The sequence below is a fragment of the Scyliorhinus torazame genome, chromosome 8 (genome assembly GCF_047496885.1).
Source record: "Scyliorhinus torazame isolate Kashiwa2021f chromosome 8, sScyTor2.1, whole genome shotgun sequence".
NCBI lineage: Eukaryota > Metazoa > Chordata > Chondrichthyes > Carcharhiniformes > Scyliorhinidae > Scyliorhinus > Scyliorhinus torazame.
Window position 1 is genome coordinate 249,814,430 of NC_092714.1, and position 24,965 is coordinate 249,839,394.

General features: G+C 42.2%; 2 protein-coding genes across 3 annotated transcripts in view; both read left to right on the plus strand.

Moving 5' to 3' along the window:
• LOC140428522 (CDK5 and ABL1 enzyme substrate 2-like) overlaps nucleotides 1-16,397 on the plus strand; it is a 42,479-nt gene extending 26,082 nt beyond the window's left edge. Inside the window, exons 4-9 of the mRNA XM_072515080.1 lie at nucleotides 4,330-4,438; nucleotides 5,488-5,644; nucleotides 7,075-7,178; nucleotides 9,649-9,755; nucleotides 11,264-11,468; nucleotides 13,881-16,397. Coding sequence (XP_072371181.1) covers nucleotides 4,330-4,438; nucleotides 5,488-5,644; nucleotides 7,075-7,178; nucleotides 9,649-9,755; nucleotides 11,264-11,468; nucleotides 13,881-14,021 — 823 coding nt within the window. The 3' untranslated portion in view covers nucleotides 14,022-16,397. The remainder of the gene's footprint in view (nucleotides 1-4,329; nucleotides 4,439-5,487; nucleotides 5,645-7,074; nucleotides 7,179-9,648; nucleotides 9,756-11,263; nucleotides 11,469-13,880) is intronic.
• A 7,310-nt stretch (nucleotides 16,398-23,707) lies between these two features.
• Nucleotides 23,708-24,965, plus strand: part of rps21 (ribosomal protein S21) — a 30,481-nt gene continuing 29,223 nt past the window's right edge. For both annotated transcript variants that reach the window (XM_072515081.1, XM_072515082.1), the window contains exon 1: nucleotides 23,708-23,822. The gene's annotated coding sequence lies outside the window, so the exon portion shown is untranslated. The remainder of the gene's footprint in view (nucleotides 23,823-24,965) is intronic.

The window sequence follows — 24,965 nt, forward strand, 5'->3', positions numbered from 1 at the left end:
GTATGAGGAGTGATACTGCCTCTGTGCACTCAACCACTTGATGTCCGAGGTATACAGACACAAATACATCACCAGCTGCATAAGCCCCTCACATTAACCACTCTGGCCAAGCCCCTCTGAAATAGTACTCCCCATCGCTGCTCCTCTTGTTCTCACCTTGCTGCCACCTCGCCTACGGCCGATGCCCCTGCACAAAGGGCCACCGACTACTGACTGCAACTTTTCTGTGGTCTCCTGATGGCTCACTGTTGGTCTTCGCTTTGGCCTGGGCTTTTATGCCCCGCAACAGTGAGATTGAACAAATCAAATGGGCCAACCAGAGCAAGGTCTCTCAAATCACTGAATCCAGTGCTCCAAGAGGTTCATATAATCAATTTAGCATGGCCAATCCACCTAACCTGCACATCTTTGGACTGTGGGAGGGAACGGGAGCACCCGGGGGAAACCCACGCTGACATGGAGAGAATGTTCAAACTCCACACACCGTCACCGAGGTCAGGATTGAACCTGGGTCCCTGGTGCTGTGAGGCAGCAGTGCTAACCACGGTGCCGCCGTGCTGCCTGTACTTTTTGTCATTGGCCTCCTTCTTTTCCTTATTTCTAATGGCAACCTCCAGAGTCACAGACCCCAGTTTGAGAACCACTGCTGTACTTAAAGCCAGAATCCTGAATCCAGTCCAGAGCTGAGGCCAGGGTATGGTGATATGCCCTCAGCAAAGTAGTTTTACTCCATTTCAAAGTTAGTTTGGACCTTGGTACCCAATTCATGCTATCAAGCTAATGAAGCTGAAACCACTTTGGACCATCGACAGAAACAACAACAACCTTGCATTTATGTAGCACCTTTAACAAAGTTCCTGTCAAACATCCCAAGGTGCTTCACAGGTGTGATAACAAAATAAAATTTGCTAGAGTCGCATTGGAAATATTAGGGGATTGACCTCAAACTCCGGAGTTAGGCTTTACGGAATATTTTGAAGGAGGAAAGAGAGGCAGAGAAGTTACGTGAGGAAATTCCAACAAGTAGGACCTTGACAGCTGAAAGTACAGCAATTTTTTTTTCATTTATGGATATGTGCGTTGTTGGTTAGGCCAGCATTTATTGCTCATCCCTAGTTGCCCTTCAGAAAGTGGTGGGGAGTTTCCTTCTTGAACCGTTGTAGCCGCTGAGGTGTACGTATACCCACTGTGCTGTTAGGAGGGACTTCCAGGATTTTGACCCAACGACAGTGAATGAACGGCGCTATGTTTCCAAGTCTGGGTAGTGAGTGACATGGAGGGGAATCAAGCGGGCTGCTTTGTCCTGGATGGTATTGAGCTTCTTGTGTTGTTGGAGCTGTACTCATCCAGGCAAGTGGAGTGTTCCATTATAATCCTGACTTGTGCCTTGGAGATGGTGGACAGGCTTTGGGGAGTCAGGAGGTGAGTTATTCTCAATAGGTTCCTAGACTTTGACCTGCTCTGGTAGCCACAGTATTAATATGGCTAGTCCAGTTCAGTTTCTGATCAATGGTAACCCCCAGGATGTTGATTGTGGCGGATTCAACGACGGTAATGCCATTGAATGTCATGGGCTGATGGTTAGATCCTCTCTTGTAGATGGTCATTGCCTGGCACTTGACAATGCCACTACGTCACCACCTCCCCAAAGCAAAATACTGCGGGTGCTGGAAATGTGAAATAAAAACAAAATGCTGGATAAACTCAGCAGTTCTGGCAGCATCTGTGGAGAGAAAGTGTGAACCTTTCAAGTCCGTAGCGCCCTTCTACAGATGCAGCCATCTTTGGCAGGGTCACTATTGGAGGAGCGCAGATATTTCTGATGGTTGCAGCGCTGGAGGAGATTAGAAATGAAAGGCAAGGTAGTTGAGAAGAATGAGAATTTTAAAATCCAAGTGTTTCTGAACTGAGAGCCAATGTAGTTCAATTACAGGGGTGGTGTGTTAGAAGGACGTGATGTATGATGGGCAGCAGAGATTTGGATGACTTCAACTTTAAGGACGCCAGAATGATAGCGGTCAGCTAGGATTGGAATAAACAAGTTTAGAGGTAACAGAAAGAAGTCTTACAACACCAGGTTAAAGTTCAACGGGTTTGTTTCGAATCACTTGCTTTTGGAGCACAGCTCCTTCCTCAGGTGAAATCTCCGATTCTACCCTCCCCGTCCACATCCGGAAACAACAGTCCTATATATGCCCCCGTCCCCGGTTCCTATCATGTCTGCATCGGTTCTCCAAATGAGCAATTCACCTAGTGTCATCCCCTGCCGTCTCCCCACAACCTTTTATTTCTCCCTTTTCAGCAAACAGTCAAATTTCCTTTTGAATGAATGATCTCAATTGAACCTGCCTCCACCTTGCTCTCGATCAGTGTATTCCAGACCCCAATCACATTGCATGAAAACATTGTGTTCCATGAACCTGGTGCCCTTTGTCTGATGGATGCGGTGGTTAGGGGATGAAGTTTGTGGCAGGGACATTGGTCTTCTCAGTATTGATTGGATGAGATTAATGCTCATTGCTGATAGAGTTTTGACAATGGCGGGGTGAGGTGGTAGTGAGAGCTGTATCTCAGTGTAAATGGGATATTGACTGTGCTTTCAGATTACATCACCAAGGGACAGCATATAGATGAGAAATTTTCATTCTCAGTTGTTGAGACATGTTCATGATCTATAAGGATAAGTATATTAATTGGCAGACCAAATCAAAGTTGTACAAGGGCACACCAGAGGATTTATTTAAATATTGGGAGCATTGCGGTTGAATTTCTTTGCCAATTAGAAAAATATTAATGACCAGATTATAATCTTTATTATTAGTATCACAAATGGGCTTATATTAACACTGCAATGAAGTTACTGTGAAAAGCCCCTAGTCGCCACACTACGGCGCCTGTTCAGGTACACCAAGGGAGAATTCAGAATGTCCAATTTGCCTAACAAGCACGTCTTTCGGGACTTGTGGGAGGAAACTGGAGCACCTGGAGGAAACCCACGCAGACACTGGGAGAACATTCAGACTCCGCACAGACAGTGACCCAAACCAGGAATCGAACCCGGGTCCCTGGCGCTGTGAAGCAAGAGTGCGAACCACTGTGCTACCATGCCGCTCATTTAAAAAAAAAAAACATTTGTCGCTTCCATCGAAGAAATTATTGCCTTTATTTTGCACTCCTCATCCCAAACCAGGGTGATCCATCATTTTGAAGGCTGGTGAGCTTGTGTAAAGGTTGCTTCCATCGATTTAATGCACACACTATACAAGTGCATTTTATTGTCTGTCCATGCATACCGATTTCTGCACTGTCTCCTGTATCACTGTGTGCTGGATTGACTGCATTCTGACAATAATACACTGATTGCACAAAATATATACCAAAATAATGCAGTTGCTTACACCTAGATTTGCAACCATTTGATTTTTTTTGAAACCAAAGACCAAAATTGGTGTGTTTCTGCTACTGCTTGGTGCATACGGCATATTTTTGTCGTGTAAAAGTGGTTATTTTTGCACAAACGGGGGGGGGGGGAAACTCGTGAATATTTTTTTGAAGAGGCAGCCTGTGTGCTTGAAGCTGTATCACTGGCTGCTTGTCATCCTGCTACACTGGCAGCAGGACTGTGCTGTTGGAACTGCTGTCTTTCATCAGCTTTTTAGGTTTCACAGCATTACCTAATAAATGTCCAAAATGCAATGCAAAAGTTGAAACCTTTTGTAATTTAATTATATTAATGTTTTGATATTCACTTTTCTTTTGTTAGGAATGATTTTACACTGTTTATTATGTGTCAGGGAAACGGGGGGTAGTGCATTCACAAATAGTCTGTCTTCCTTTTTGTAATTTATGGGGCCACTACCATGGGAACGGATACTTTGAAGAGGAAACTGCAGCAAGCATTCTGTATAGGACAGAATGGAAAATTAAAGCTGGCAGATCCATAGGAAAATTGTGTATTGTTTTCTGCATTTATCAGGAAAAAGCCCTGTGATCTAGCTTCAGCTTGAGTTTGGGAAGTTTATTTTGGTAAACCGCAGTTCAGAACTAATTTGGGTCTGTTAGGGGCAAAACGACCAGTGAATAACTGATGTTCAAAATTCTGGTTTTGCTTCACGATATTCTGATAAGCTTCTCAGAAGCTTTTTATTGTTCTTTGTGAAAGCACTTCCTATTGGTATGCAGCTTTAATTTTTGAATGAGCTATAAAAGGAACAAGTTCCTTTCATTGTGTAGTTTGCAGCTATTATATGTGTTGACCACACCTTGTGCATATCTTCAGTGTTTTCTAACTGCTTGCAAGAAACTGGATTTAACGTTTTCTTTACACAGAGAGGGCAAGCTGGAAGGACCAAGGCAACGTAACCCGTCTGGTGGTGTTTCATCCTCAACAGACATGCTGCTTGGACTCGATGGAATTGAGCTTGGTGCGGATGTGAAGGTAACAATTAACTGTATTTTACAAAGTAGCGTGGCTTGAGCTTTTCAAGGTGCATAGCGGTTGAATGTATTTCAGGAAAATTTTCATTCAATGTTTGAATATGCATGCAGAGTCTAAAATAACTGTTGATCTATCTGAATGTAGCAGCCAAACAATACATTTAGGCTAACTGGAAGTCCTCAAATCTGAATTACCTCGTGCTCCTATCTTTTAGAACAATGGTTTGTACAAGAAACTGAATTAATTGTCATAGTTTCTTTCTTAAATGGCTCCATAATGATCTGCACTGAAAAATGCCTGTAAAATTATGCTGTACACAACTGAGTTGTTTTAAACCCTTCAATACTATTGTTTGTCTCAATTGAAAATTTAAATATTTCCCAGCATATGTAGACAAAGTAGCCTAATCAATAAAAACAAAATACTGTGGATGCCAGAGATTTGAAATTACAAACAAAGTGCTGGAAAAACTCAGCAGGTCTGGCAGCATCTGTGTAGAGTGAAAAAGTTGACGTTTGATTTGATTCCTCCGAACCCAAAAGTAATTTGACTCAAAACATTAACTCTGTTTCTGTTTCGACAGCTGCTGTCAGATCTACTGGGTTTTCCCACTTTGTTTTATGGTTGTTTCTCATTTTGCTTTGTCATCAAAATGTAGTTATTTCAATGAAATAGTTGCATAGTTTGAAAGGTGAATTAAATAATACCTGTAAGTTAAAGATAGTTCAATAAGTGCTAAGAGTCCAGTCTTGAACAACTAACCAATGTGAGTCTGGGCTATGGCCTGTATATCCCTGTCAATTATGAGGACATATTGCTGGATCGGAATTCCTGTATTTGGTATACTGTCCGAAATTTGATGTTTCTGTGTGACGCTCAGTGTGACCGGATAATTCAATTGCACTTTGATTTTACTGTTGATGTGTAAAATTAATTTTGTAATTTGACTGTGAACGACAAAACTCGTGAGTGACACTTTTTTTTTTAAGCAGCGTAATAGACCAGTGAATAATAAAATTGTTTACTGTGCATTTCTTTCTGTTTCACAGTCTGTTTCATATGCCCAGTTCCTTTATCCAACCAATGCCTTTGTGATGCCAAAAGCTCTACCTGAGGTTTCAGCTTCAGTAGCACAGGTTCGAAATAGCGGGCACCGGAATTTTACACCAGGGAGACATGGAACTGCTGCAATGTCAATGGAATTAGGTAAAATAAAAGTGGTATACTAAGTGTTATTTGGATGGAAAGGATGCACTACATAGCTGCTTGGATAATCTGAGAGTTTTGAGTCTAAACAGCACCCACTATTTAACAATGTTTCTGTTGGGGGCGGCACATGGTGCAGTGGGGCTATAGTGCTGAGGACCCGGGTTCGAATCCCGGCTCTGGGTCACTGGCCGTGTGGAGTTTGTACATTCTCCTCGTGTCTGCGTGGGTTTCACCCCCACAACCCAAAGATGTGCAGGTTAGGTGGATTGGCCATGCTAAATTGCCCCTTAATTGGAAAAAAAAAATTGGATCTTCTAAATTTATTTTAAAAAAACAATGTTTTTGTTGACCGAGAAAGTGTGACTTGTAAGTGTATTATTCATACAGGTACTCTGAACCTGATACATTTGCATAATTGCTGTTTTCTTATTGATTTTTTTTTAATGGAAAAAAAGTCATGCCCTCTCTGACTTGACTTTCAATGCTGCATATCTTTGTAAAAATAAACCAAAATCTTAGCTCTTGCATATGTTTAATAGATTTTAAATTCCTTTGGGAGTGTCAATTTGTGCTAGCTGCACTGAAGAGTTGATGTCCTAAATTATTAGTTTATTCAAAGGTACTTTTTTCCTCATTGCGTGTGTTCAATATTTGCATTAAACACTCATCTGATGTGTAGAAAATGGTGAATAGTTTTTAAGTCACCCAAATCTGTGCACAATAACCCCAGTTAAATTTAGCTCTTTCCTGTTTCTGGTGCTGCTGCTCCATTGCAAATATATTTGAGTGGTATGACCCATGGAAGACACAGCTTTGGATCACACTGCCTGATTTGCATTGTGTTCCAAGGCGAAGTTTAGACAGAGATGGTGGTGTGGTGGTACAAGTCATGCAGAGGCCCAGGCCAATGCTCTGGCGGCTAGGGTTCAGATCCCACCTCGGCAACTAGTGGAATTTGAATTCAACTAACAAAATTTGGAATATAAAACTAGTCTCATTAATGGTGACAATGAAACTATCAACAATGCTCATAAAAATCCATATGGTTCATTAATTTCCTTTAAGGAAAAGAAATCTGCCATCCTTACCTGGCCTGGCTGACTTGTGACTCCTGACCCACAATATGTGGTTGACTCTGATCTGCCTTCTGAAATGATTGAGCAAGCCATTCAGTTCCAAGGGCAATTAGGTTGGCAAAACTTGTCAGCCATGTCCATATCCCATGAAAGAAACCAAAAAAACAGTACTGTAGTCAGTGAATTGGCTGCCTCTTAAAATGTTTGGGATATTTTTCTATTCTGACTTCCAGCTGTTAGTATGGTTTATGCTCAATGCCAATTTGTCTGACAGTGGTAAATGTGTGCATATTGAACATCTAAAAACAAAGGTGATGTCTCAGGCTTGTGTTGTTTGCTGTCTTTGTCTAGGTAGTGAAGCTGGAGATTTAATAGAATATGATCCTAATCTTCTTGATGACCCCCAGTGGCCATGTGGAAAACACAAACGGGTTCTGATCTTTGCATCATACATGGTAAAACCTTCAACATATTCAACTATGTCTCAAATATAATTTCCTATTTCCAATTCAGTAACGGCGTATATTTCCTTTAATCCGCTGCATGGTGTTTAAAACCATTTTCAACCACATCTGTCTATAATTCCTCTTTATGGATTAGTGTTGTTAAATACTACTTATTGAATAATTTAGGAAGGAAAAAATATTGTTTATTATGGTTTAAAATGGAAAGTGTCTTGTGAGTTTGCAATTTTTTTTGTCTTCTCATCAGCTTTTTTTTGTTGTAAGTGGAGAATGTCGCACCACTGAAACTTGTCATGGTTTGTATGACAATTCACAATAGTGATTGTGGACTGCTGCTTTTACTCAATTATTTCCATTGCAGGAAAATTAATTGAGATTGTTGAAAAATATGCCAAACAAATAAATGAATTTGTAGAGGTGGACTGAGATATATACCTTTATTCTGAATTATTTTTAAATTTATAGTACCCAATTCATTTTTTTTTCCAATTAAGGGGCAATTTAGTGTGGCCAATCCACCTACCCCACACATCTTTGGGTTGTGGGGGCGAAGCCCACGCAAACACTGGGAGAATGTGCAAACTCCACACAGACAGTGACCCAGGGCCGGGATCGAACCTGGGACCTCGGCGTCGTGAGGCAGAAGTGCTAACCACTGCACCGCCGTGCTGCCCCTACCTTTATTCTGAATGCTACCCTTTTGGTGGTTTACTGATGGAAAGTGACTGGAGGAGAAATTATTAGTGATGTTGAAATCTTGAAGTTGTGAACCTTGTCTGTTTTGACATTCTTTACAGCTAGTTTGGTATAATGTTTTGGTGTGGAGGTACTGTGGAGTTATAGTGACAAAGTGCGCATTTGCAATAGTTCTCCATAGTGGAGTACAGAATCACTAATGTTGCATGAAACCTGGTCAGCTGTGTCATATGTGCTAATTGCATTTAATTTGATTGGATTGCTAGATGAATAAGAATAGTCCTACCAAAGAAGCCATTGATGAGATGAAAACTTTTGTTCAAGTTCAAATCTCAAAGGGCCAGATTGACCATCTTGACTAATTCCAATCAGTTTGGGGAGTTGGAGAGGAATTTGCCAGGTTTCTCCCTCCCCACCCCCTTCAAACTGGCCTGGGTTTTTATCTAATTCTTCACCTTTCCCAGGAGACTTGTATGCTTTGTGCGAGATGGACTGTGTGGACCAGCGAGTTCCCTGTCATTAATAGTTTATAGCTTGAGAGCTCTTCATTGCATCCTGCAATTCAGAGTAGGCATTCTGTAACACATAGTCCATAGAAATGAGAGAATTTGATTTATCTTGTTACAGGCTTTGCATTATAGTGTGGCATTATTATGTTCATATTTAACCTTTTATTGTCAGTATTATTGACTCTAAAAGTCATTATTGAGTAAATGGAAGTCACCGAGGTCTACAGCACAGAAAAGGCCCTTTGGCCTATTGCATCTGCACCAGTCAGAAACCACCACCTAACTATTCAGAACAATTTTCCAGCACTTAGCTTATAGCCTTGTATGCCTTTACATGGCACGTGCATGTCTAAATACTTCAATGATATGAGGGTCTCTGTCTCCACCACCCTTTCAGGCATGAGTTCCAGACTCCCATCACTCTTGAGTGAAAAGGTTTTTCCTCACAGCCCCTCTAAACATCCCGCCTCTTCTTAAATCTATACCCCCAGTCATTGATTCCTCCACCAAGTTTTTTTCCTATCTATCTATGCCCCTCATAATTTTATATATTCAATCATGGTCCCCCCTCAAGTCTCCTCTGCTCCAAGAAAAACATCCCCAGTCTATCCAATCTCTCTTCATAACTAAAGCTCTCCAACCCAGGCAACATCCTGTAAATCTGCTCTGCACCCTTTCCAGTGCTATCACATCCCTCTAAACAGTGGATTTCAGAACTGCACACAATACTCTACCTGTGGCCTAACCAACATTTTACACAGTTCCACCATAACCTCCCTGCTCTTAAACTCTATGCCTCAACTAATAAAGGCAAGTATATGATGTACCTTCTTAACCACTATATCCACCTGCACTGCTACCTTAAGAGACCAGTGTACATACACACCAAAGTCCCTCTGATCCTCCGTGCTCCCAGGGTTCTGCTATTCATCCTGTACACACTTGCGTTGTTTGTCCTGTACAAATGCATCAGGTCACATATATCTGGATTCAATTCCACTTGCTACTAATCAGCCCATCTGACCAGCCCATCTATATCCTCCTGTAATCTTAGGCTATCTTCCTTACTAATTACCACCCCACCAACTTTGGTATCATCTGCAGACTTTGTTTTTGTTTCAATTACAAATTCTCAATGAAGTTTATAGCTATTCATATGTATGTTATGCTCAACAATGTAGAGTAATTGAAATCCACAACCATTTTGTATCATCTAGTGATTAGTTTCAATAATGAGCTTTCTTACTTTTCGCCAGACTACAGTGATTGAATATGTAAAACCGTCTGACCTGAAAAAGGATATGAATGAAACCTTCAAGGAGAAGTTTCCTCATATTAAGCTGACGCTTAGTAAGATAAGAAGGTACAGTTACTAAATGATGGAAAAATATGAAGCTGGTATGACATTTTAAACAATTTTTAAATAAAAGCTGGGGCAAATGCATGATACCTCCAAGAATTTTATTTTTCCGTCCAATAATAAACTTTTTAGATATTTCTTGTTGATTTTCCACCATTTCCTGAAAGAACCTGCTGGGTTATGGTTCCACAGGCACTGGTTGTCCTCCAGTATTCCTATTTGACCTGGGTCCTGTCCCCCAACATCTGCTTCACACCGGTATCGCTGGATATCGTTGTTGTGCTCCAAAAATCTCATTGTTGGCTAGCTCAGTATGGACCAATGATCGAATCTGGGATCATTCATGTCCGTGTCTTGGTGACGCTGTGCCTGAATAGCTCTTGTGCTTTAATTACTTCTATAAGGACGTGGTAAGAATAAATCTCAAAAAATAACTTGAGCTAAACTGATGAGATTTAAATTACTTTGATCAAAGTTATCAATAAACTATTTACATTGGGCAGCATGGTGGCGCAGTGGTTAGCATTGCTGCCTTGCGGCGCCGAGGTCCCAGGTTTGATCCCAGCTCTGGGTCACTGTCCGTGTGGAGTTTGCACATTCTCCCTGTGTTTGTGTGGGTTTCGCCCCCACAACCCAAAGATGTGCAAGGTAGGTGGATTGACCACGCTAAATTGCCCCTTAATTGGAAAAAATGAATTGGGCACTCTAAATTTAGAGAGAAAAAAAATAAACTCTTTACATAAAGGCTGACTTTAAAATAAAATAGTTTACTGAAATTTGTATTTTTTTTATTGCTACCTACTTACAAGGATGAGAGTGCTGTCCTGTCTATAACAGCATTTCTGCTTGGTTGAAACCATCAAATTCCTACAGTGCAGAAGGAGTCCATTCAGTCTATCAAGTCTGCACCGACCCTCTAAGAGCACCCTAACTTAGGCCCAGTACCCTACCCTATCCCCGTACCCCTCCTAACCTGCATACCGTTGGACAATAAGAGTCAGTTTAGCATGCCCAATCCACCTAACCTGCACATTTTTGGACCGTGGGAGGAAACCGGAGCTCCCGGAGGAAACCCACACAGACACACGGAGAAAGTGCGAACTCCACAATAGACGGTCACCCAAGGCCGGGTTTGAACCCAGGTCCCTGGCACAGTGAGGCAGCAGTACTAATCACTGCTGCCCCAATTTCAGTTGAGGTAATTATCAACCATGTATGTCACTAGATTTGTGATCATTGTTTTGATGTAGTGAGTTTATGGATTGATTGCCCACATTAACTTATTCTGGTTCGAACACTTAAGTATTCCTCATCACTATTCATAATGTGGTGACTCGGGGCTTTTCACAGTAACTTCATTGCAATGTTAATGTAAGCCTACTTGTGACAAAGATTATTATTATATTGTGCTGATCCTAGGTCTTGGTAAGTTAAAGGGTACATTTTGTTGACTTTAGTGGTTTATTGCTGCAAAGGAAACTTTACGGTACATTTTTCTGCTTTCTTTACAGTCTGAAAAGGGAGATGCGGAACTTGGCAGAAGAGTGTAACCTAGAACCTTGTACTGTGGCTTTATCATTTGTTTACTTTGAGAAGCTTGTACTCCAAGGCAAAGTCAATAAGCAGAACAGAAAGCTTTGTTCTGGTGCCTGCTTACTACTAGCAGCCAAAATCAGCAGTGATCTCAAGAAGCACGAAGTTAGACATCTCATTGATGTAAGTAGCCAACCAATTTCTCTCCATCGTTATGGGATTCAAACTTCAAAAATAATCTAGTTTAAAAACTGGGGGAGCCTAATTTCAAAATAGCTATTTTGATATTTGTTGATGCTGTAGAGCTTACACCTAACCCAAGTTCTGGGTAGGCCCCAACTAGAGTATTGCATCCAATTTAGTCAATGTACTTTCAAAAGGACACAGAATTTACTGTGCAGAAGGAGGCTATTCGGCCCATCGAGTTTGCACCAGCCCTTGGAAAGAGCACTCTACTTAAGCCCACACATCCACCCTATCCCTGTAACCGCACCTAACCTTTTTTGGACACCCAAGGGAAATTTAGCAAGGCCAATCCACCTAACCTGCACATCTTTGGACTGTGGGAGGAAACCCATGCAGGCATCTCCGCACAGACAGTGACCCAAGCCAGGACTCGAACCTGGGACCCTGGAGCTTTGAAGCAACAGTGCTAAACACTGTGCTACCATGCCGCACCAGGATCCCCGAGAGGGAACAGAGGCAATTTATAGAATGGTTCCACGGATCGAGGAATTTTAGTTACAAGATTGTGTTAGGAAAATTGGGGTTGTTCACCTTGGAGCCTGGGAGATTTGATAGAGGTTTACAAGATTATGACAGGCTAAGATAGACGAGCAGAATATGTTCCTATCAGGGGACTAATTTTAAGGGGTTAGGCAATTGATCAGTGGAAATGTGAAGAAGAATCTTTTTATGCAGTGAATGGTAATGACCTGGAATTCACTGCCCACAGGGGTGGTGGAAGCAGAAACAATTGGTGATTTCTAATTGAAATTGGATGGCCAGTTGAAGGCAAAAAACTTCAGATCGGGTGGAGGAGTGGGATTGACTGGATTGCTCTGCGGCGTGCTGGCATAAACTTGATGGGGCAAATGCCCTCCCCTGTGCTCTATATCAGTGTTCTTCAAACGTTCTTTCCTGGGACCCATTTTTACCAACTGGCCAACCTTCAGGACCCAACACGGCTGACCTGCGCGACCCACCATTTTCTCTTGCCTTGTTTGCTGCTGACAAAAATGGATGAAATGGTTTTGGGTCCCTTTGGCCCTCGTACATGCTCCTCCAATGGAACCTGTTCGATGAAGGTGAAGCCTTCCGGTGTCGGAAAGTATGGAGTCTCCACCTGTCCAAAGTTCTGCATTTTTTTTCCTGTAAAATTTTATCAAATAAAACCCCCCCGAACTTGTAAAAAAAAATAATAATTAATAAATAAAATGAATAAAATAAACGAAAAAAATAAAAATTAAATGAATAAAATAAATGAATAAACTCCCCCCGAGCTTGTAAAACAAAAAGCTGCGACCGTTAAAAAAAAAAGCGGCCGCACTGCACATGCGTGCCCGATCATTGGCGCGCTCACGCATAGTTTTGCGCATGCGCCCTGATGATCTGGCACATATGCGCAGTGCGGCCGCATTTCTTTTTACATGTTCGCGGCCATTTTGAAGGCCGCTTGCAGCCGCCGTTCTCAACAGCCGGCTGCAGCAGCTGTTGCGCACAGATTTGCACGATTGGAAGCGCAACGACGGACATCTCTGCGACCCTCCCGACACCCACCTGCGACCCACCCGCGGGTCGCGCCCCCGAGTATGGCAATGCCTGCTCTATATGGCTCTATTACTTAGTATATTAATGTTCAATTTTGTAACAAGTTGGAAAATTGTTAAATAATTGTCTAGATATACATAAAACTTGTGTATCCTTGTAATTTATTCCTTGAATGTTGCTAAAAATAATTTGGTGCTTTAGTCTTCAACACCAACATAAAACCAGTATGAACATGGTATTAAAACCATATCAATGTAAGCTTCAGCGTAACTTAATTAATGAGGACATCTGACAATTGAAGATGCTTTCCTAACTCTGACCTAAAGCCCTCTTAAATTAATTGCCCACTGAACTAGCTGATGCAATATATGGCCGTATGAAGGATCCTCTTGAGTTAACCTAAGGATTTGCCCTAAAGGTTAATCAACTTTCAGATTTAAAAGAACTTTTTAAACCATGTCATTGGAAGTGCAAATGAAAAATTGTTTAAAAATGCAAACCAGAAACCATGAATTCTAATTGGACTCCAGTCTTTTTGTTTTAATAGTCATCAAAAACTGACCTTGCTGAAATCTGCAATGCTGGTACTTCTAGTTGGATCCTTGTGATTTTTCTGCAGCTCCTATACTTGTCTGGTCAGATGTCCTGATCCACTTTAAATGTGTCCGCATTTTGATGTAATTGTAAATTTGTTAATGCATATTTGGCAGTCCTGCAAATGTTAAGACCTCGGCCTCTATTAACCAAAAAACTGTTTTCCATGTATGGTATAAGTATGCTCCATTTTTACAGCAGATATTAATTTTTTTAAATCCTTGTACACAGAAACTGGAAGAACGGTTAAGATTGAACTCAAAAGAGCTGGTTTCGTTTGAGTTCACCACGCTTGTTGCTTTAGAGTTTGGCCTTTACCTTCCTGAGAAAAAAGTGTTACCTCACTACAGACGCCTTGTCCAGCAATCCTAGATGCAATTTACATTCCTACTGAAGATGATGGGCACGAAGAGAAGCCAGCAGTCCTTCCCCTAAAATGCTGCTGCAGTTGAATTGTTTATTTTTTCTGTGTTATCACAGGAAGTACTGTAACAAAGTACAGTGCTAATTAGTAACTCACAGGTTTGTCCAGTTTCTTAAAAATGATTTGTGCCAGTTTTCCTGGGTTTTAAAAAAATTAAAGCACCTTTATTCAAAATTGGGCGAGTCTTATAAAGGGGTATGTTTGGGTGATGGCCTGTCATGTCCAATGGCAAATTATAGTCATAACTATTACCAAAAATTCAGTACTGGGCAACAGCACTTTCCTACATGGTGACTTGTCGTTGCTGTGATATTACGTTCTATGCTATCTGTTCTTCCAAGCATTGTCTTACTGTAGTTGTAAAACTGACTCTGCTGTTAGTTACACATAAGTCACCACTCTATGTTAGAGATTCAAATTAAGCACGTTTATAGTGCTGTGCAGTCAAATATTTAATCTATTTTGAATTTTCTGTTTTTCATTGTGCATAGTATGTTTAAATGTGTGCAGTCTTCAGTGAAAATGTTTATTTCGACCACTTTGTTTGTTAAATGCAAACTGTCTAAATTAACTGCTCCCTTGTTAGATATTCTATTGTGAAATTCCTAACCTTTATCAGTAAGGAGGAGGTGGTTAGCAGATGCACTTAGACTCTTATTGCAGATTGTAGTATGTTGAAAAGTAATGTTGTAATCCAGCTTTTACTTTCCCCTTTAAACAGAGTAAGAATACTAGCTTTGGCAACTATTTAATATTTAAATGTTGAATGTGTTATCCTTTTTTTCTCAAAGAAAGTTTACATTTGGCTTTAAAATTTGATGTTCTTTGTCTTCCCAGAGATTTTATTTTGTAAGAAAAAGCACTCACAGGTCGGGTAACATTTGTGAAATAAGGAAGGTGGGGTTGATGATTCAGATTGATTACCTTTTATCGGAACCATTACCTTGAAATATTAACCATATCTTCCTCTCTCCATTGATGCTGGTTGACCTTGCTGTTTCAGCATTTTCTGTTTATGTCCAGTTTCCAGCATTGACAGTATTTTTGATTTTTGTCTATATGTTTTGTAATTGCTTCACAATGTGAAGCCATTTCGGGTATTGGTAGTAGAACCAACAGTGAGCAAATTATGATGCTCAAATATAGGCAACCTTTTAATGAACTATGGATCAGTCAACAACTTCAAAACTGTGAAAAGAGCACAATACCATATAATTTCTGTACTATTTTCATTGGCTATCTGTTCATTTGTATTTGTCTTTCATAGAAACAGAAGTAGACGATTCAACCACAAACCTATTCAGCTACTCCATGAGATCATGGCTGATCTGTACCTCAATTTCCCCTGCCTACCTTTACTCCATATCTCCTGATTCTCCTTGCCTAACAAAAATCCACCCACTTCAGTCTTGGAAATAACCCGGCGTCCAGTCTTCTGAGAAGTTCCAGGTTTCCGCTGTCCTTTGTGAAAAGTATCACTTGCAAATGGCTAGCTCTAATTTGAAAATTATGTCCCCTTGATCTACAATTCCTCCATTGTTTAAAAGTCCTGAATAGACCACCCTTCTAATTACAAAAGATTACAAACTAGGATTGTTTTGATAGTTTAACCCTTTAACCCCCGGTACCCTTCTAATGAAAATGTGCACCATACCTCCTCTAAGGTTAGTACATCTTTCCTGAGGTTTGGTGCCGAAACTCAGTGCAGTATTCTAGAAGGGATCTGACCAAGGGCCTGTACAATGACTCGGCATTTTTCTATTTCAACCAATTGAGATGAAGATCAACATTCCATTAGCCTTTGAATGTTTTCTGCACTAACCTTGGACATGTCAATCCCTTTGCTCTTGCACCACTCTCATATCCCCATAACTTCCTCTATTAAATTCCATCTGCCATAGTTTTCTGCCCTCCTTTACCAATCTTGTACCTTTTAGATAAAATCTTAGAACATACACCTCGTCTGTTCCCCATTTTGTTATTATATTTTAACTGTTAACTAAAATGTGGATTATTTTGCTACATGGGTGCTGAAAATTAAATTGGTTTATAAAGTATGTGCTCATTTATTTATTATATTATGGAAAAATTGAACTGATTATTCCTGTAATGGTACATGTCTGTCTTAGTTTTGCTTTAGGAGAACGGGAAACATTTGGGTAATTCTAAATGGTCTGTCTCCTTTCTACTGTCTCTTATTGCACAAAATGCCTTTGTCTAGAGACTTAAAAGCTTCTGTATTATAAAAGTTGATGCATATTTTTATTCATTTTGTATAAGTGCAACTGCAAAATTTCAAGTAAAAATTTTCAATTTTAATACAATCAGGTCTCTGGTCACTTTCTTGCTCCTTATAAGAGGATTTTCCAAGAGCAGAACTGAAATAAAACTGCATGCTGTTATGGAATATAAAAGATTAAGTTTACAACGATAACATTTTTAAAATACCTAATTGGATGTCCTGAGCCCATGAAATTTTTTTTTTAAATTTAGAATACCCAATTCATTTTTCCAATTAAGGGGCAAATTAGCGTGGCCAATCCACCTAGCCTGCACATTTTTGGGTTGTGGGGGCGAAACCCACGCAAACATGGGGAGAATGTGCAAACTCCACACGGACAGTGACCCAGAGCCGGGATTGAACCTGGGACCCCGGCGCCGTGAGGCCACAGTGCGAACCCACTGCGCCACCGTGCTGCTCTGAAAATCATTTTTTAGGTGCAAGTTATTTCTTTAGTTGAGGAAGGCTAGAATATATTCAATACTGAGACCAATATTTCTCCTGAGTCTTACTGTAGAAGTACAAGGCCATTCTCATGGACTGAGTGAACATGCTCAAATACCCAGAAGTACAGAACATTATTATTGCTGAAAAAGGGACATGCTGTCCAAGCTTTTCATTTTGCACTCAGCAGGACAGATTCGCAAGAGTACCAAATTTTAAAGGGAATGACAATTTATACTGCATGAGAAAAGAGTGGTGTTTGGTTGGCAAGTTGAGTTGTTACCATTGTGAATGCACCGGGAACGTTTATTCCTCCAAACCTTTGGTTAAATTCACAAAGGCAGGTCGACTACTCGGTGTTGCCCTGGGGAATGCACCTTTCACACACACTGCCCTGTCCTCTACAAACAGAATACGTGCAAGAATTGTGCGTTTTTCAGTTAACTTAAAGCTTGGGGAATAACTGTTCCCTGGCGTATGCTCCATGGTAATGCCGTGACCAGAGTCCACTTCCCAACCAATCAGCCAGCACCCTTTCCTCATGCATTATAAATCGTTCCCTCGGAAATTTGGTATTTGTGCGTGTCTCCTGGTAAATGCATGTCTTTTTTTCTGCAGTAGTCAAATTTCCACTAAATCTCAGGAGATCCAGGTTTTTGACCCAATCCCATGTAATGCAGATCCACCCAAGTAAAAATATTCAAACACTTATGTTTGGGACAAGCTGCTACGCGTTTCAATGATTCTAGCACAAAACTGATCTCAATCACTTTCTCAAAAATCTCATAATCCATATATTAAGGCTGCAAGTATAACTGAACTCATGCCAGAGGCATGGAGTTTGATTTTTCAGAATAATGCCCACTGGTGATGTATTTTGCTGAGCATATCTTGATGTAACTTTCCTGCACCACAAAAGGTGAGGAATGCTGTGCTTGTGAAATGAACAGTGACCCTGCTGTTGCAGCTATTTCATTTGTTTTTCTTTATGCTTTCTCAATGTTTCATACTTTCTTGCATTAATTTCCCTTTCTCTTAAATGTATTTCTTCCCCCTTTGTGTGCCTTGGTTTTGTCCTGTTCTAGTTCCTCTGAACCTATTACACCACCAACTCTCCCTCCTTCCTCATTGTAGCTGAGCATGGTTTACTTTTTTTGTGAATTGATTCTTTTGAATGGCAAATATTAAACTTGTTTTCACTCCTGACTGCTGCATTATCTCTTTCACCTGCTACCTTGCAGGTTGAGTCAGTTTACCATATGCTAAGCTTAGCCCTTAACACATTTTGAGACGGAAAACACCCCGTAACCATTGTCCATACTCTCTCGTAGAAATTGTCCGGCAGCAAAGATACAAAGTCCTTCAGTTGCATTACAGCACATGCCATTGCTTCAGCAGTGGTGTCTAACTTGGAACAAAAACAAAAAAATACTGGATAATCTCAGCAGATCTGACAGCATCTGTGCAGAGAAAAGGGAGCTGTCAGACCTGCTGAGATTGTCCAGTATTTTCTGTTTTTGTTTCGGGTTCCAGCATTCGCAGTAATTTGAGTTTATCTTTGTATCTAACTTGGAAATTGCCATTGAATTTAAGTGGGGTTATTTTGATGGCGGAATGTTACTGGGTGCCTTGCCATGTTTTATGATGTGCTGAGCAGAAAAGCCGTGTGTCATGATCTTCAGTGTAAGTGCTGCTATGACATTTCTTTAACATGAATGTCATTTTGTGTCCTTTCAAAATGTCAGTAATGTTCCAAACGTTGTCCTCTGTCCAAAAACATCCAAATAGGTCTCGAGAATAAATCTAATTTGAGTAGAGATGCACCAACTCAATAATGGCATGAAAATGGTAAGAAGGAAGTTTATGTTCAAAAGGTGATTGGATTAAAAGTGTTTAAATAGATTGAATCACGGAATTGTTATGGCGCAGGAGACCATTCGGCCCATCATGTCTGCAGCAACTCATTATGACTGAGTGCCATTCCCCTGACTTATCCCTGTACCCCTGCACATTGTTTCTATTCATATAATCTGTTCCTATTCAGATAATCATCTAATGCCCTCTTGAAGCCTCAAATGAACCAACCTACCTCCAGGCATTCCAGACCTGGTACACTGTGAACCTTGTGTTGCACTATTATGTATTTTCTTTTCATGTACTAAATGATCTCTGAGTTGCACGCAGAAAAATACTTTTCACTGTACTCCGGTACATGTAAAAATAAACAAATCCAATCCAACTTGTGTGAATGTTTTATTCCCCTCACATATTTGCGTCTTTTGCAAATCACTTTCAATCTGTGCCCTCTCGTTCTTTATCCTTGTTTTTTTACAAATGGGAACAGTTTCTCCCTATCTACTCTGTCCAGCCCCCTCATGATTTTGAACATTTCGATAAAATCTCGTAGCTGTCTTCTTTCCAATGAGCACAGTCCCAACCAATCTATTCTCACAGCTGAAGTTTCTCATACCCGGAACCATTCTTGTAAACCTCTTCTGCACTCTCCAGTGTGCTCACATTGTTTCTATAGTGTGGCACCCAGACTGCACACAATATTCCAGCTGAGGTCTAACTAGTGTCTTGACAGGTTTATTTTTCCAGAGCAAGGTGGTTACTTTAACTTAGACATGTGCAAACATGTTTGTGCACTTGCGCAATTTCAAAACACGTGTCTTTCCGTTTAGTGAGAAATTTCATTTCAAAGCGCAGTTTACTCCACAGGAGGTCAATTAGCAAAATAAAAGCACATGGGAAGGGTGGCAATATGTTGGAATGGATTGAGGATTGGCTAACTGGGGGAAAACAGTAGAAATAAACAGGACATTCTTGTGTTGGCAGGCTGTGGCTAGTGGGGTACCGCAAGGATCAGTACTTGGGCTTCAGCTGCTCGCTATATATCAATGACTTAGATGTGAGGACCATATGTAATATTTCCAAGTTCACAGATACAAAGCTAGCTGGGAATATTTTGTGAGGAGGATGTAAAGCAGCTGCTGGATGATTTGAATAGAATTGGTGAGTGGGCAAGAACATGATAGATGGAATATTATGTGGAAAAATGTTAGGTAATCATTTTGGTAGAAGAAACATGCAGAGTATTTCCAAAATGGTAAGATATTAGAAAGTGTAGACGTACAAAGGGACCTGTGTGTCCTTGTCCACAAGTCACTGAATGCTAACATGCAGGTGCAGCAAGCTATTAGGAAGGCTAATGAAATGTTAGCCTTTATCACAAGGATTTGAGTACAGGAGTAGTGAGGTCTTGCTTCAATATTATAGGAGCTTGGTTAAACCCCACCTGGAGTACTGTGTATAGTGTTGGTCCCCTTACCTCCGAAAGGATGTTATTGCCATGAATGAAGGGAATGCAATGAAAGTTCACCAGTAGCTGGAGGGACTGCCTAATGAAGAGAGATTAGACAAAATTATCCTGAATTCTCTAGCGTTTCGAAGAATGAAAGGTGGTCTCATTGAACCCTAAAAATACTTAAAGAAATTCTTCTTGGGCTGTCCCTCAAGGAATAGATGAGGGTAGATGCAGGTAAGATGTTTTCCTTGGATGGGAGTCTAGAACTGGGGGGCACAATTTCAAAATAAGGAGGATGCTAATTAGGACTGATTAAAAATGCCGCCGGTGACCAGCTTTCAGAATGCTGGCTGTCCCGCGCATGCGAGCCCGCTCAGCAGTCCACGGGCCCAGAGCCCAGTTAGGCAGATCGCCCCCTCCTGTCATTGAAACAAAACATCCCGAGGCCTTGTTCATTGTAGCTGGGGACTTCAATCAGGCCAAGCTCAAGAGCGTACTACCAACACGTCACCTGTTCCGCCAGAGGCCCAAACATCCTGGACAACTGCTACACAAATATCAAACATGCCTACCGCTCTTATCGCCCGTCCACACTTTGGTAAATCTGTCCACAAGGCTGTGCTCCTGCTCCCGGCTTATAAGCAAAAACTGAAGCGGGAGAATCCGTCAAAGAAAGTCGTGCGTTGTTGGTCTGAGGAATCGGATGATCTACGGGACTGCTTAGAGTCAGTGAACTGGTCAGTATTTAACAACTCTGTGACCAGCCTGAACGAGTACCCCACTACAGTAACTGACTTCATTCGTAAGTGTGTAGAAGACTGTGTGCCAAAGAAGCAAATCCGCGTGTTTCCCAACCGGAAATCCTGGATGAACAGGGATATCCACTGCTTGCTGAAGTCTAGGTCTGAAGTGATCAAGTGACCCTGACCTCGACAAGAAAGCCAGATATGATCTAAAGAAATCGATCAAAGATGCCAAAAGACAGTACCGGACCAAGCTCGAGTCCCAGGCTAGCCACACGGATCCCCGCCATCAATGGCAAGGTCTGCAAGACATAATGGGCTACAAGATGAAGGCATGTAGAATCGTCGGCTCCAACGCACCCCTCCCTGATGAGCTCAATGCATTCTATGCCCGCTTTGAGCAAGAGGTCAGTGAGAGCGAGCCCTCCACCCCAGAAGCCGCAGATGAACTTGTATCTGCGATCACCACTGCAGACTTCAGAGCAGCCTTCTCGAAGGTCAACCCACGGAAAGCCACTGGCCTGGGTGGGGTACCCGGACGAGCACTCAGGTCTTGCGCGGATCAGCTGGCAGGGGTATTCGCAGACATCTTCCACCTCTCTTTACAACAATCTGAGATCCCTATCTGCTTCAAGAAGACGACCATCATCACTGTACCAAAAAAAAGTCAAGCAGCGTGCCTTAATGACTATCGTCCAGTGGCTCTGACATCCATCATCATGAAGTGCTTCGAAAGGTTAGTCATGGCACGAATCAACTCCAGCCTCCCAGATTTCCTTGATCCATTACAGTTCGCCTACCGCTGCAACAGATCCACAGCAGACACCATCTCCATGGCCCTGCACTCTACCCTGGAACCTAGATAACAAAGACAACTATGTCAGACTCCTATTTATTGACTACAGCTCAGCCTTCAACACCATAATTCCTATGAAACTCATCTCCATACTCCGTGGCTTGGCCTCAGCTCCTCCCTCTGCAACTGGATACTGAACTTTCTAACCCACAGGCCACAATCAGTAAAGATAAGCAACAACACCTCCACGATCATCCTCAACACCGGTGCCCCACAAGGCTGTGTCCTCAGCCCCCTACTATACTCCTTATACACCTATGACTGTGGCCAAATTCCCCTCCAACTCGATTTTCAAATTTGCTGATGACACCACCGTAGTGGGTCGGATTTCAAACAATGAAGAGACAGAGTATAGGAATGAGATAGAGAATCTGGTGAACTGATGCGACGACAATAATCTCTCAATGTCAACAAAACAAAGGAGATTGTCATCGACTTCAGGAAGCGTAGTGGAGAACATTCCCCTGTCTACATCAATGGGAACGAAGTAGAAAGGGTCGAGAGCTTCAGGTTTTTAGGTGTACAGATCACCAACAGCCTGTCCTGGTCCCCCCCATGCTGACACTAGTTAAGAAAGCCCACCAACGAATCTACTTTCTCAGAAGACTAAGGAATTTGGCATGTCAGCTACGACCCTCACCAACTTCTACAGATGCACCATAGAAAGCATTCTTTCTGGTTGTATCACAGCTTGGCATGGAACCTGCTCTGCCTAAGACTGCAGGAAACTACAAAAGGTCGTGAATGTTAGCCCAGTCCATCACGCAAACCAGCCTCCCATCCATTGACTCTATCTATAATTCCCGCTGCCTCAGAAAGGCAGCCAGCATAATTAAGGACCCCAGGCACCCCGGACATACTCTCTTCCACCTTCTTTCATCAGGAAAAGATACCAAAGTTTGAGGTCACGTACCAACTGGCTCAAGAACAGCTTCTTCCCTCCTGCCATCAGACATTTGAATGGAGCTACGTCGTATTAAGTTGATCTTTTCTCTACACCTTGCTATAACTGTAACATTATATTCTGCAGTCTCTCCTTCCTTCCCTATGTATGGTATGCATTGTTTGTACAGCATGCAAGAAACAATATTTTTCACTGTATGCTAATACATGTGGCAAAAATAAATCAAAATCAAATCAGTGTACTGACCCAGGAGCAGATTATTTTTGAATATTAATGGAGTATGCTCGCTGAAAGTGGCAGCAGCGAGCAGGTCATGCACCCCATACACTGACGTCACATACTCTGGGTGTGAGGGATTCCTCTATTTTGTAGCTGCCAGCAGTGCTGGTGTGAGCTCCAGGGCCGCTGGTGAACAACCCATGAAGAAGGAGCTGAACACAGGAACAAAGCAGCATAAAGATGATTTCTTTATTAATTGTGCCACTGCAAATCAGGATGCAAAGTTCATGTGTGTTATATGCAGCGAAATACTGGCAAATGGAAGATTAAAAGGCATTTGAAGAGTAGGCATAAGGAATTCGACGCCAAAGCTCTTGATTTTTTTTCAACGTATGTAGTGAGATCTTAAATCAGCGGCTAAAGTCCTGAGCCGAAATGTAACACTGAAGACAAAGCAAGTGAGATTTTAAGGACTGAGCAGGCTCACCTGCAACATTAAAGGTAAGTGAAAATGGTGTGTCATGAAGGTCAGCTGGCATGGTCCCGAAGGATGGCCGGTTAGTAAAAATGGGTCCCAGGCAAAAAAGTTTGAAAAACACTGGTTTAAATAATCGTATTGAATGGTGAAGCAGCATCAACGGGTTGAATGGCCTCCCCCTGTTCTATGATCCTAAGATAGCAGGACCAGAGGACACAAACGGATCAACGGGAAGCAAATTTCTTCCATAGAATTATAAATGTGAACAATTAGCAGAGCAGCGCGTGCTAAAACAGTGAGCTGTTAGTTTAAACTGGAAGTTGCTTTTTGGGCTCCAGCCTAATCTTTGCCCCGCAGTGATCGCTGCCCCTCAGTGCGTGCGCAGCCGCAGCACGAGGGGGTGGGGCAAAGACAGGGGCGTGTGACCCGGAAGTCGTTTCCTCTCCCTTGATCTCTTTGCCGCGCTTCCGCCTCCGGCTCGCTCTCTCTTTTCGGCGGCCGCCATTCCGACTGCAGGGTAAGTCCGACCGGTGGCGGAGGGAGAGGGTGTTTAAGCGGGCCTGGCCTGGGATAACGGACCCGTGTGGTAATGATTGGCCCCAGGGAAGGGGGGAGGGAGGGAGCTCGGCTTGGCGAGGCCGTGTCCAGCCGGTGGTGGAGCGGCCGCGTGTCCGGGGCGAGTGGGCCGCAGGCTCTTGAGCCGGCGCTGAGGGAATGGAGTCCTTATAGTGCAGAATGAGGCTATTCAGCCTGTCCAATCTGTACCGTCCCTCTGAAAGGGCACGCCACCCAGGCCCCATACACTCACCCAACCTACGCGTCCCTGAACATAGGAGCAATTTAGCACTGCCAATCCACCTAACCTGCACATCTTTGGGCTGTGGGAGGAAACTCACGCAGACACGGGGCGAACCGTGCACACCACACAGTCACCCAAAGCCAGAATTGAACCTGGGTCCCTGGCACCGTGAGGTCGCAGTGCCAACCTCTGGCGCCGGAGGTCACCCCCATTCCATTAGGGGCCCGGTAAATAGCAGATAGTGAACCCCTCTCCACCATCCCATAAACCCCAGGCTTCACACTCTGGGATGTGAAGCAGTTAAAACGTTTCAGAAAGGATTGATGAGAATGGTACGAGGGACTCTAGTTACACGGATAAATTGGAGAAACTGGGATTATAAAAGCAAGTCCTTGCAGATGCTGGAATCTGAAACAAAAACAGAAAATTCTCGGCAATCTCAGCAGGTCTGAAAGTATTTGTGGAGAGAGAAGGGAGCTAACGTTTTGAGACTGGATAACTTTGTCAAAACTAGAGAGAATTGGAAATAGGGTCTGATTATACTGTTATGGGGGGGGGGGGGGGTGGAGTAGGGGGCTGGATAAGGACCAGCAATAGGTGGAACTTGACAAAGATGTGGCCAGAAAGACAAAGGGAATGTAAATTGGGATGATCAAGGCTTAAGAATGATGGTGGCACCTAGAGATCAAAATACGTTAATGTCAGAACAAAAGTAAGCGTCAAGTGTGTCAAAGGATAATTAAATGAAATAAAATGTGATTGTGGAGTACACAGTCAGAAGTTGTTGAACTCAATGTTAAGTTAAGCTTCCTCTATTCTTAAGAAAACTGCTCTAGCCTATCCAATTTTTCCTGATAGCTT